The sequence below is a fragment of the Chiloscyllium punctatum genome, chromosome 49 (genome assembly GCF_047496795.1).
Source record: "Chiloscyllium punctatum isolate Juve2018m chromosome 49, sChiPun1.3, whole genome shotgun sequence".
NCBI classification, from domain to species: domain Eukaryota; kingdom Metazoa; phylum Chordata; class Chondrichthyes; order Orectolobiformes; family Hemiscylliidae; genus Chiloscyllium; species Chiloscyllium punctatum.
The window spans coordinates 18,725,999-18,738,959 of record NC_092787.1 but is presented as its reverse complement, the minus strand read 5'-3'; the positions used below and the strand labels follow the sequence as shown (position 1 = coordinate 18,738,959).

General features: G+C 42.0%; 1 protein-coding gene across 7 annotated transcripts in view; it reads right to left on the bottom strand.

Annotated features, from left to right (window-relative positions):
* gpr107 (G protein-coupled receptor 107) overlaps positions 1 to 12,961 on the bottom strand; it is a 217,966-nt gene that overhangs the window by 69,363 nt on the left and 135,642 nt on the right. For all 7 annotated transcript variants that reach the window (XM_072565712.1, XM_072565711.1, XM_072565707.1 and 4 more), the window contains one exon: positions 7,678 to 7,727. In XM_072565712.1, the coding sequence (XP_072421813.1) occupies positions 7,678 to 7,727 (50 nt within the window). The remainder of the gene's footprint in view (positions 1 to 7,677; positions 7,728 to 12,961) is intronic.

The window sequence follows — 12,961 nt, the reverse complement described above, 5'->3', positions numbered from 1 at the left end:
ATTAATTGGCATAAAGTAGAATATGAAACTTGCAGGGAATGTACAAACTGATTGTAAAAGCTTCTATAGATGTGAAAAATAAAAGATTAGATAAGATCAATGTTGGTTCCTTACAATCAGAAACAAAAATGTTATAGTGAGGGAACAAGCAGATTGGTTCTATCTTCACAAAAAGTACACAAATAATATCCATGAAATGTTGGGAAACATGGGATCTACTGAGAGAAGGAACGTTATGAAATCAGTATTAGCAGAGAAATGGTTTTGGGGAAATTGATGGAATTAAAGGCCAATAGATCCCAGGGCCCAATAATTTACATCCCAGAGTACTTAAGGAATTGGCCATACAAATAATGGATGCATTGATGGTTATCTTTCTACATTCTATTGACTCTGGAAAAGTTCCTATGGATTGGAGTGCAGCTAATGCAACCTCACTATTTAAAAAAAGTAGAGAAAAACAGGGAATTAAAGACTGTCTAGCATGACATTGGTAGCAAACAAACATTTAACAGCAGATCATTTGGAAAAGAGTGACAGGATTGGGCAGTATCCATCATGGATTTTCAAAAGGTAACATTTTGTTTGACAAATCTGTCAGAATTTTTCAAGAATATAACTCATAGAATTGATAAAGAAGGAACTAGTGGATATGATGTAGTTGGATATCCATAAGGCTTTTAATAAATTCTAAATAAGAGATTAGCATGTAAAAGTAACGCACGTGGGTTTATGGTAGTATACTAAGATGGCTAGAGAACTTGTTGGCTGACATAAAACAAGGGTAGAAACAAATGGATTTGCATCATTGGTGCGGTACACAGGGATCACTGCTCGGATCCCAGTTATTCACAACATGTATTAATGATTTAGATGAGGGAACTAAATGTGACATCTCCAAGTTTGCAGGCAACACAAAGCCTGGAGGGAGGGTGAGCTGTGAGGAGGTCACAGAGTGTATACAGATAAACTGGACAAGTTTATTGGGAAAATGCATGGCAGATGAAGTATAATGTAGATAAAAGAGAGATTATCCACTTTGAGAGCAAAACAGGGAGGTGGATTTTTGTGTGACTGGTGACTGATTAGGAAAGGGTAAAGAAAAGTGCAACGAGGCCTGGGTATCCTTGTATCCAGTCACTGAAAGTAAGAAGCAGGTGCAACAGACAGTGAAGGTGGCAAATGGTATGTTTCCCTTCAAAGTGAGAGAATTTGAGAACAGGAGCAGGAATGTCTTCCAGCAATTGTACAGCGCCTTGGTGACATCACACCTGGAGTATTGTGCGTCATTTTGGTCTCCTTATCTGAGAAAGGACGTTCTAGACTTGGAAGGAGTGGCAAACTGATTCCCGGGATGGCAAGACTGACGTATGAAGAGAGACCAGATTAGTTAGGACATCAGAGTCATTACAGAAACCTAAAAAATTCTAACAGGACCAAGCAACGTAAATGCAGGAAGGATGTTCCTGATGACTGGGGAGTCCAGAATCAGGGGTTACAGTCTAAGGATGCAGGGTCGGCCATTTAGGAGTAAAATGGAGGAGAAATTTCTTCACCAAGAGAGTGCTGAGGCTGTGGAATTCTCTGCCACATAAAGTAGTCGAGGGCAAAAATATTACATTGTTTCAAATAATAGTTAGGGCTAAAAGAATGAAAAGGCAGAGGAAGGAAGTAGGAACAGGGTAGTGAGTTGAAAGATCAGTGATAATTATACCGAATGGTAGAGTAGGCTTGAAGGGCCGAATGGCATGCTTCTACACTTACTTTTTATGTTTCTATATCAAGCCAGGACAAGCAACACTGTTGCACCAGTGAGAAATCCAAAAATAAAGCAGCTTAGAATGTGCAATAGTAACCCAAGTACTATAAATTCCAGTTCGAGTCAGCAAACAAATTCCATGGGGATCCAATTGCCTTACAATACTTATACCTGTGTAAAACACTTGGGAATTGAGAGGAAGAAATTGTGGCTATTTGGCTCAATACAGATGTTTTGAAAGACTTAAACAATTTGGCTAATTCTGAAATCTAAAACACTGGGTTAAATAACAGGTTTGAGGTTAGAGTGGGGGAGATTGTGTGATCTGAAAAAGGTATATTTGAGTTATATTGTTAGAGATAGACAGACAGAAAGGAAAGAGAGAAAACAAAATAAATTATTTAAACATGTTTAAAATTTCAAAGAAGAATCCAGTCCTCCTTAAATTCACCTATTTCCAGTTTTAATTGACATGGGATGAGGGCAGGTTATGAATCCACTCTCAACAGGTGCATTGGTCACGGAGACCTTTTAAAGGGACTGTGTGCCATCATTTTAACAAAGCTTACATTTCTTACGATTTGGAGATGCCGGTGTTGGACTAGGGTGTACAAGGTTAAAAATCACACAACACCAGGTTATAGTCCAACAGGTTTAATTGGAAGCACACTAGCTTTCAGAGCGTCGCTCCTTCATCAGGTGATAGTGAAGGGCTCAATCCTAACACAAAATTTATAGCAAAAATTTTACAGTGTGAGGTAACTGAAATTATACATTGAAAACTTAATTGTCTGTTAAGTTTTTCATTTGTTTGAATACCATGATAGTTTCACTTCTTTCATGTGTAAATCACAAAACCTTGTTTTAAAAAGTTGCATTCTCAGGTTAGCTGTTAACAATGGTGATAGCTAGACAATATGTTGAAGGTGGAGAAAGTGAGGACTGCAGATTCTGGAGACCAGAGTTGGAAAATGTGGTGCTGGAAAAACACAGCAGGCCAGGCAGCATCCGAGGAGCTGGAGAACCAACGTTTCGGGCATAAGCCCTTCTTCAGGAATGAGGCTGGTGAGCCAAGCGGGCTGAGATAAAAGCTAGGGGAGGGAATTTGGGGAGGGGCGCTGGGAATACGATAGGTGGAAGGAGTTGAGGGTGATAGGCCGGAGAGGGGGAGGAGGCGGAGAAGATTGCAGGTCAAGAGGGTGGTGCTGAATCCGGGGGTTGGGACTGAGATAAGTTGGGGGGAGGGGAAATGAGGAAGCTGGAGAAATCTACATTCATCCCGTGTGGTTGGAGGGTTCCTAGGTGGAAGATAAGGCGCTCTTCCTCCAGGCGTCGTGTGGCCAGGGTCTGGCGACGGAGGCGGCCAAGGATCTGCATGTCCTTGACGGTGTGGGAGGGGGAGTTAAAGTGTTCAGCCACGGGGTGGTTGGGTTGGTTGGTGGGGGTGTCCAAGAAGTGTTCCCTGAAACGTTCCGCAAGTAGGTGGCCTGTCTCCCAAATGTTGAGGAGACTACATCGGGTGCAGCGATACAGTAAATGTTGTGTGTGGAGGTACTGGTGAATTTGCGACAGATATGGAAGGATCCATTGGGGCTTTGGAGGGAGGTGAGGGGGGAGGTGTGGGAGCGAGTTTTGCGCTTCTTGCAGCTGCAGGGGAAGGTGCCAGGACTGGAGGTTGGGTTGATGGGGAGTGTGGACCTGACGAGGGAGTCGCAGAGGGAGTGGTCTCTCCGGAACGCTGATAGGGGTGGGGAGGGAAATATATCCCTGGTGGTGGGGTCTGTTTGGAGGTGGCGGAAATGACGGAGGATAATACGATGTATCTGGAGGTTGGTGGGGTGGAAGGTGAGGACCAGTGGGGTTCTGTCCTGGTGGCGATTGGAGGGGCGGGGTTCAAGGGTGGAGGTGCGGGAAGTGGAGGAGATGCGGTGGAGAGCATCGTCGACCACGTCGGAGGGGAAATTGCGGTCTTCGAAGAAGGAGACCATTTGGGTTGTTCGGTAGTGGAATTGGTCCTCTTGGGAGCAGATGCAGCGGAGGCGAAGGAATTGGGAATATGGGACGGCGTTTTTACAGGGGGCAGGGTGGGAGGAGGTGTAATCTAGGTAGCTGTGGGAGTCGGTCGGTTTGTAGCAAATGTCTGTGTTGAGTCGGTCGCCCGAAATAGAAATGGAGAGGTCTAGGAAGGGGAGGGAGAAGTCTGAGACGGTCCAGATAAATTTGAGGTCGGGGTGGAAGGTGTTAGTAAAGTGATGAGCTGTTCAACTTCCTCGTGGGAGCACGAGGTAGTGCCAATATGTTGAAGGTGTTAGCCCCCTGTGTTCTCTGTCTATGCCATGATGTTTAGATTGTTTCTAATCTAAAAAGTGAGATAACGGAGTTTTACATGAATGCATGCAGCTTTGGAGAAAAGTACAATGTAACTCTGCAAGTACAAATTCACCCTACAAAATATGTGTGTGCATGTGGGTCTTTGTCTGTCTGTCTGGGTTGGGGGTTGAGAGTATGAGAAAGTGTATGTGTGTGTGTAATGACTGTAGTGTGTCTTAAGTCTGTGAGGGGGTACATGCGTGAGTGTGTGTGTAAGGGTGTGTGGGGGTGTCTGTGGGCGCGTCTATGTATGTGTCCGTGAGTGTAGGAGTGCCTGTGTGTGTGTCCGTGTGTGTGTGTCCGTGTGTGAGCGAGAGAGAGAGAGAGAGTGTGAGTGTACGTGTGTGTGTGTGTGTGTGTGCACACGAGTATGTGTACGTGTGTGTGTGTGTACGAGTATGTGTACGTGTGTGTGTGTGTGTGTGTGCGCGCGCGCGTGTGTATGTATAGTGCAATGGTGGTGACCTGTAATGTGACATGAACTCAATGTCCTGGTTGAGGCCTCCCTATGGGTACCAAACTTAGCTATCAGCCTCTGTCTGTCCCGAAGTCCACCTTGGAGGATGGTCACCTGAATGTCCGAGGTTGAACGTCCTGGACCACTGAAGTGTCCCCCAACTGGGAGGGAACACTCCTGTCTGTTGATTGTCATGCGGTACCCATTCATCCGTTGTTGTAGCCTTTGCTCGGTTTCTCTAATGTACCATGTCTCAGGGCATCCTTGCCTGCAATGTACAAGATAGACAACGTTGGCTGAGTCACATGAGTACCTGCCATGTACAAGGTGGGAGGTGTCCCCACACGTAATGGTGGCATCTATGCCCACACTCTGACATGTCTTGCAGCGCCTACCGTGACAGGGTTGTATGGACTTGCCCTGAGAGCCGGGCAGCTTGCTACAAACAATGATCTGTTTGAGGTTTGCTGGTTGTTTAAAGGCAAGCAGTGGAGGTGTGGGGAAAGACTTGGTGAGGTGCTCATCCTCATTGATAATATGTTGCAGGTCACGAAGAACACGGCGTAGTTTTTCAGCTCCTGGGAAATACTGAACAATGAAGGGTACCCTGTCGGTTGCAGCACGTGTCTGTCTCCTGAGGAGGTCATTACGATTCCTTGCTGTGGCATGTCGGAACTGGCGGTCGATGAGTTCGGCATCGTACCCAGTTCTTGTGAGGGCATCCCTGAGTACTTCCAGGTGTCTGTCACATTCCTCCTCATCTGAGCAGATCCGGTGTACACGTAGGGCTTGTCCATAGCGGATGGCTGTTTTAATATGTTTTGGGTGGAAGCTGAAAAAGTGTAGCATTGAGAAGTTGTCTGTGGGTTTGTGGTAGAGTGTGGTGCTGAGGTGTCCATCCTTGATGGAGATGCATGTGTCAAAGAATGAGACAGATAGATGAGAGTAGTCCATGGTGAGTTTGAGGGTGGGATGAAACTTATTGATGTCACTGTGTAGTTTTATCAGTGACTCCTCACCATGGGTCCAGAGGAAGAAAATGTCGTCAATGTACCTGGTGTATAACATTCGTTGGAGATCCTGCATAGAGAAGAAGTCTTGTTCGAACCTGTGCATAAAAATGTTGGCATATTGGGGTGCAAATTTGGTCCCCATGGCTGTTCCATGTGTCTGGATGAAGAACTGGTTGTCAAAGGTGAAGGCATTGTGATCAAGGATAAAGCGGATGAGTAGTAGGATGGTGTTTGGAGATTGGCAGTTGTTGGTGTTGAGTACTGAGGCTGTTGCCGCGATGCCATCATTGTGGGAGATGCTAGTGTAGAATGCGGAAATGTCCATTATGACGAGGAATGTTCCCGGTTCGACTGGTTCGTGGGTACTGAGTTTCTGTAAGAAATGCTTACTGTCGCGACAGAAGCTGGGGATCCCCTGACATTCGACCTCGGACCTTCGGGTGACCATCCTTCAAGGCGGACTTCGGGACAGGCAACAGTGAAAAGTGGCCAAGCAGAGGCTGATAGCTAAGTTCTGGACCCACAGGGAGGGCCTCAACTGGGACCTTGGGTTCATGTCACATTACAAGTGAGCACCATTGCACTACACACACACACACACACACACACACACACACAGAATTAAGACACTCTGCACTCACTACACACACACACATATTTTGTGGGATTAATTTGTACTTGCAGAGTTACATTGTACTTTGCTCAAAAACTGCATGCATTAATAAAAAAACTCTTATCTCACTTTTTAGATTAGAATCAATCTAAACATCATGGCATAGACAGAGAACACAAGGGGCTAACACCTTCAACATATTGTCTAGCTAACACCATTGTTAACAACTAACCTGAGAATGCAACTTTTTAAAAAAAGGTTTTGTGATTTACACATGAAAGAAGTTAAACTATCATGGTATTCAAACAAATGAAAAGACTTAACAGACAATCAATTTTTCAATGTATAATTTCAGTTACATCACACTGTAAATTTTGCTATAAATTCTGTGTTTTAGGATTGAGCCCTCCACTATCACCTGATGAAGGAGCGACGCTCCAAAAGCTAGTGTGCTTCCAATTAAACCTGTTGGACTATAACCTGGTGTTGTGTGATTTTTAACTTTGTACATTTCTTACTGTTGTCATTCAGGTTTTAGGCCACATGATGCCTTGCAACTAAGAAATACTGCATGCAAAAGGTTAAGTGCTTTTACAGCCAAGAAAAGCAGGAGTGTTTCTGTTAGGCACAGAAATCTACCCTGTAAATGCCTGAAACCTCCAAGATCTTCCTCAATTCCAGCTTTCCCCATCCAGGACTCTCCCTTCAAGAACCCAGAACATGATGAGTCAGCTTCCCAATCATCCCATCCTCAACCACACTTAGTTGTTCATTATCAAGTAATGGAAACAGGCTCTTCAGCCCAACTTGTCCATTTTGACCAGATTTCCTAAACTGAACTAATCCCACTGGCTTGCGCTTGGCCCATATCCCTCTAAACATTTCTATCCACGTTCCGGTACAAATGTCTTTTAGATGTTGTGGTTGCAACACTTTCTATGGCAGCCCATCCACGCATCACTCTCTGCATGAAAGAGCTGACCCTCAGGTCCCTTTTACATCTTTCCCCTCTCGCCTTAAACCTATGCCCTTCAGTTTTGGACTCCTCTACTCTTGGGAAAAGTCCTTGGCTATTCACCTTATCCATGCCCCGCAAGATTTTATAAACCTCTAAAATCACCCCTCAGCCTCCTATCTCCAGGGGAAAAAAGTGCCACTCTCTCCAGCCTCTGTTTATAATTCAAACCTTCCAATCTCAGTAAAGCCCTTCTAAATCTTTTTTGTACCCCTTCCAGTTTAATAATATCCATCAGCTGTGACTTCTTCTTGATTCTTCTTTTTCTGATGAGCAGCCACAATTTAAAACGGGCAGGCAACCTGGAAAAATACTCAGTTTCTAGGTTTTCGAACAATCATTCCTACCCCAGTAAACACTGAGGCCATGGAGCAGTGCCTTTTACTTGATTGCTTACCCTGGCAAAATTGTTTCCCTTTGATCACATCAGGAGAATAAGCTGAAACTTACCATAACATAATAATGTCTGAATAGCTTCAGTTTCGCCAAGTTAACTGCAGCTATAAGAAAACAGAGAAGTAAGAAGTAATAGGATTTTAACAGGAATAAACAGAGAATCAAAGTAAAACTTTTTCTAATATGACATCTACCTATTTATGAGGTTTGTTTTGCAAACCACCATTCTGCCTTTATTATGTTTTTTAAGAAATCAAGCTTTGTAGCAAAAGATATCATTAAAGCTAGCTGAAATATGGGAAAAGGTATGATAAATCTTTCATTCTGAACACCCATGAATTGCAGAAGGAAGGATGACGGATAGCAAGGAACTCTACAATTTCAGAATTAGTACAGAAGGAGGCCAGTCTATTACTTTGGTCTTTCAATCCATTCTGTTCCATTCCCCCAATCTATGCCTGTAACTCTGCAAGTTGATTTCTCAAGTGTCCATCTAATTTCCTTATGAAATCACAGATCTCTCCTCTTCCTTCATCCTCAAAGGAAGCCTGGTCCAGACCGTGATGACTCATTGCATTTTAAAAAAAACATTCTTCCTCACATTTCCCTTGCATCTCTTTCCCAAAATCTCAAATCTGTGTCCCCTCGTTATCGCACAAATGGGAACAGATTTTCTTTGCCTACCTTATCTAAACCTTTCATAATGTTGATTATCTTAATCAAATCTCCCCTCAATCTCTTGCTCCAAGGAGAGAATCACCTGTGGGAAATAATAAAATAGGATAGGGTGCAGTGGAATGTTTACTTCGATTTGTGGTGATAATGCAAGAGCAAGAGAATCTATAGTGCCTAGATCAACAAGAGTGGAAAATTCAGATGTATTATTCACAGAACTAAGAGCAACTATCAAACACACAGAAGCTCTAAATGTAAGTACAGGAACATCTTAACTAAAGTAAACACTAAAGTTATAAGAGCATCAGAAGCATGCTTGTGTAATTCTGTGTGTGCTTCTGTTGATTGGAGCCCATGTAAACTACATCTTGTTTCTCCAGTCAACTATGAGGAATTCAGAAAAGGAAACAAATGGCCTGTCAGCCAGTGTATCTCAGGTTTTCTGTTCTACAGATGGTAAGCCATGGTTGTGGCTGTTTGACAGGACAGTTAATAGGTCATAATTCAGCAGGTGCTTAGCCTCTTTACATTGTTTGAGAGTGAAGAGTTGCTCTGAGCTATTCCCTGGGAAGTTGTGAACTAAAGAAAAGAGACTTTTACACAGAATGTTCCAGCATTAAATATTAATGGCTGCTTAATTCTGTTCATTCATGAGCTGCCACAAGAAGGCCCTCGTTAAATATTTGTACTGAGAAAGAATCCAATCTCCTCTTCCCAATTAATGCTTATTATTTAGACTTACACATGTGTATGAAAGTTTTTTGTTGCCCGTGGAGTTGCACACAGCATGTGTTGCGAGCTTCAGAAGATGAGCATGGACAGGAAGTAAAAGCAACAATAGGTAGAAGACGGTGATTTGAAGGAACAGTGTAGAATCAAACAGCACAAACGGTGGCCTATCATATCTATATTAGTTCCCTGAAAGAAAATTAGTCCTACTCCTTTACTTTTCTCCTCATAGCACTGCAAATTCATCTTTTTCAAGGAAATATCATATTCACTTTCTCCCACAAAAGACCAATGATATATATATGACAGAAATAGAGATGCCACACATTGCTAATATATGCTGCAAACTGAAAAACATAAATATGATTTAATCAGGGGCTAAATATTAACACCATGATAAATACATGAAACACTCATTTAATACCCAAATTCATAACTATAAGGTTTGAATTCAACATAGCATTTACATTAACAAATAATTATTTTACCAAAGCATTCTATAAAGTGCATAATATTATGGAACTAAATCCACACATCCACAATACAATAAATTGCAGAAACTGAGAACTGATCAGTTTCCAAAACACTGTCAATTATATTGGAGTAGTTCACAAAACCAGCAGGAATTTCTTAAATTTTCAATATACTTCCTGATGTTTTGCTAGGGTAGGTTTGATACAATCCAACAGAGACAGAGATAAAGCAAACTATCCTGTTTAATTTATCTGGCAAGTCTGGGCTGGTATCCAATTCCTCTCATAGAATATTTAACTCAAAAGAAAGAATCCAGTTCTAATTTGAATAAAGCAGACTTGAATAAAGTGTTGAATAGGTCACACACTTGGAATACACTTCTTTACTGCAATGCATCAGCATCTAAACCAACAACTTCAAGTGCTGCATGCAATTTATTCTAAATACAACATGCCACAACTCGCTCAATTGCTGTAAAGTGCAAATAAATGATTGAGCTCTTCCTTTTCAAACTGATTTGCAATTTTCTGCAAAATAAACTACAAAGTATCAGTTCTGATTAGGCATGAATCATATGCAAAAACCATTTCTTTTTATTTTTCTGTAGTTTCGATGGAGACTGAAATGGGAAAACCATCAGCTAGCAACCAATAGTTGCTTGGTCTGTGAATTTATCATTGTCAATAACAACAATGTGACTGGATCACAGACAGCTGAACATTTTGTGGGTGTGAATGAAATAGGCAGGTGCCTTTGGACCTCTGGAAAGAGAGGTGTTGTATATTTCACTACTTTAAAAACCTAAAGCCTGAAGAAAACCAGTTTATTTTCCCTCACCATTTGCTGTAAGTTGTGGGCTATGCACCAATAAATCAGAAAGCTATCTCAGTGCGAACCACATGGACAGGGACTATTCAACTGCCTTCCCAGCTCCCCAACCCCTCCCAAAACACACACACACAAAAGAAATTGGTATCTGTCTAGATGCACATATGGGGTAGATTTATAAGGGGGTTACTGGAATTATATGTCGACTGCAGTTAACTTGTGCCTAAAACCTATTTATTTGTAGTAAACAGTAATTCTTGTTAAGTTCAGAAACACAGTCAGTGCAACTTGTCAACTTGGATCTCAAAAGACAGGTAAATTCAAGAATTTTGCAAACTTGTGTAAAATCTTCAACTTTCGTAATGACTCTAGGAATAGTGCCACTTGATTTCGAGGGTATTACCCCAATGAGGCATGACATGGTGATGAGGAAATTAAATTCAGATCTCAAAGTAATGTCTATTTTTGGTGAATTGAACTACTGTTCCCAACACCTCATATCACATATAGTAGCATGGATGTTATGGTCAGGAGTAAATAATGAAGAAAGCTGCCTCTAAAGGTCTAGTGGTCTCTTCTTCAGACTTCACTTTTCTGTTGGTAGTTTAAATCTTGCACTAAATCAAGGGCAGACCCGCGATAGCAACGATGTCAGCAAGCTGAGCAAACTAGGGGTTAGAACCCTTGCTGATATTTCTTTATTTTTATCATTTGTGGTTTGGAAGTTAATTGTGAGTTTATTCTTTTTCAAAGAACCCTCGAGACTTTTCTGGAGATGCATTCTGCTCAAACAGGTATCAGATGCTGAATGCTAACTGGGGCCTCACACTGAGGCAACCAGTCAAACAAAGAGAAACCAAAGTTCAAACACTGATTTTTGAACTACGTTCAAGTCAAAAGGATTATAGCTTGAAAGCTACAGGATAAATGTACGATTGCTCCCTCATTGTCCTCTCATTATCAATTTACTGAACGTTCAGACATCAGAATCTCAGTTATAAGTATTAAGTGAATACTTCTTGGATCAGCATGGAAGCTAGTTGTATGCAACGATGACTTCAAAAATCAAACAAGATATAACCCCATAAGTCTGAGGTGTTACGGATAATAGAGTCTGCTTAAATGAACTGGCCAGTTATATCCCATTTATTTTATTCTACTGATTTATCCCTTAACCGTGTCAGTTCGTCTGTCTGTCTTTGTGAGAAAGCAGGAGTTGAGAATTGAAGAAAATTGGGTTTAGGTCCTAGACATTAATCACTTTTTAGTTTAATTTTCCCCTGATAAAGCTATTGTGATATTAATAAACAGTTAAATCTTTCATTTAAGCTATAAATCTGTTATCAGTTATTCACAAATTCTGGTATTGAATAATCAGAAAGTCTGGTCAGGAATCATTGATTTTGCTTTGTTACAAATATAGGAATAGGTAGATTGATTTGATTTGATCTGATTTGATTTGATCTGATTTGATTTGGCTGGCTGTCCTTGGTTTGAGCTGTCAGAAGAAATTTTTCTGATGTATCAAACCAAACAAACTGATACTACCATTATTCAAGTGGGGCCTAAAGTTAGCATGTCCCCTTAACACTTGCACTGTATCATTTTGACAAGTCTGCTTATTCATTTAAAGAAGAAACCATATTTTATGAATAAGCAAAACAAGTGCAATAACCAAAACCACAATCTCAAGCAAACCCCTCAGATGTAGTTCACCAGCCAATAACCATGGCCTCGAAGGACTGTTGCATTGTATTCCTGCTTCTGATTGATGGCCTCAATAATGCGAGTGATCAACAATCATTGATAATTGATTTTTTGGTTCCTAATCACATTCAATCCATTAGTTGGAACTTGGCCTAGTTGGTGTAGCCACGAAACAACATGACCAGCTATCCTTAGTCGCCACACACGCAGATGACAAGCAAAATGAATTCGACTGGGACAACACCACTATTATAGGACAAGCCAAACAGAGAACAGCCAGGGAATTCCTAGAGGCATGGCACTCATCCACAGATTCAATCAACAAGCACATCAACCTGAACCCAATATACCAACCACTGCAGCGGACAGCTAGAACTGACAACCGGAAGCGGCAGATTCAAACCACTACGAATGCCGGAGGAAAGATCACAGAAGCGCTTCACAGGAGGCTCCCAAACACTGAGGATGTCACCTAGACAGGGGATGAAACGTCTGCAACACAAATAGGGACTGGAGAGTAGCGAATGTTGTGCCCCTGTTCAAAAAAAGGGAATAGGGATAACCCCGGGAATTACAGGCCAGTTAGTCTTACTTCTGTGGTAGGCAAAGTAATGGAAAGGGTACTGAGGGATAGGATTTATGAGTATCTGGAAAGACACTGCTTGATTAGGGACAGGCAGCACGGATTTGTGATGGGTAGGCCTTGCCTTACCAGGCTTATTGAATTCTTCGAGGAGGTGACCAAGCATGTGGATGAGGGTCGAGCAGTGGATGTAGTGTACATGGATTTTAGTAAGGCATTTGATAAGGTTCCCCATGGTAGGCTTATGTGGAAAGTCAGGAGGCATGGGATAGAGGGAAATTTGGCCAATTGGATAGAAAACTGGCTAACCGGTCGAAGTCAGAGAGTGGTGGTAGATGGTAA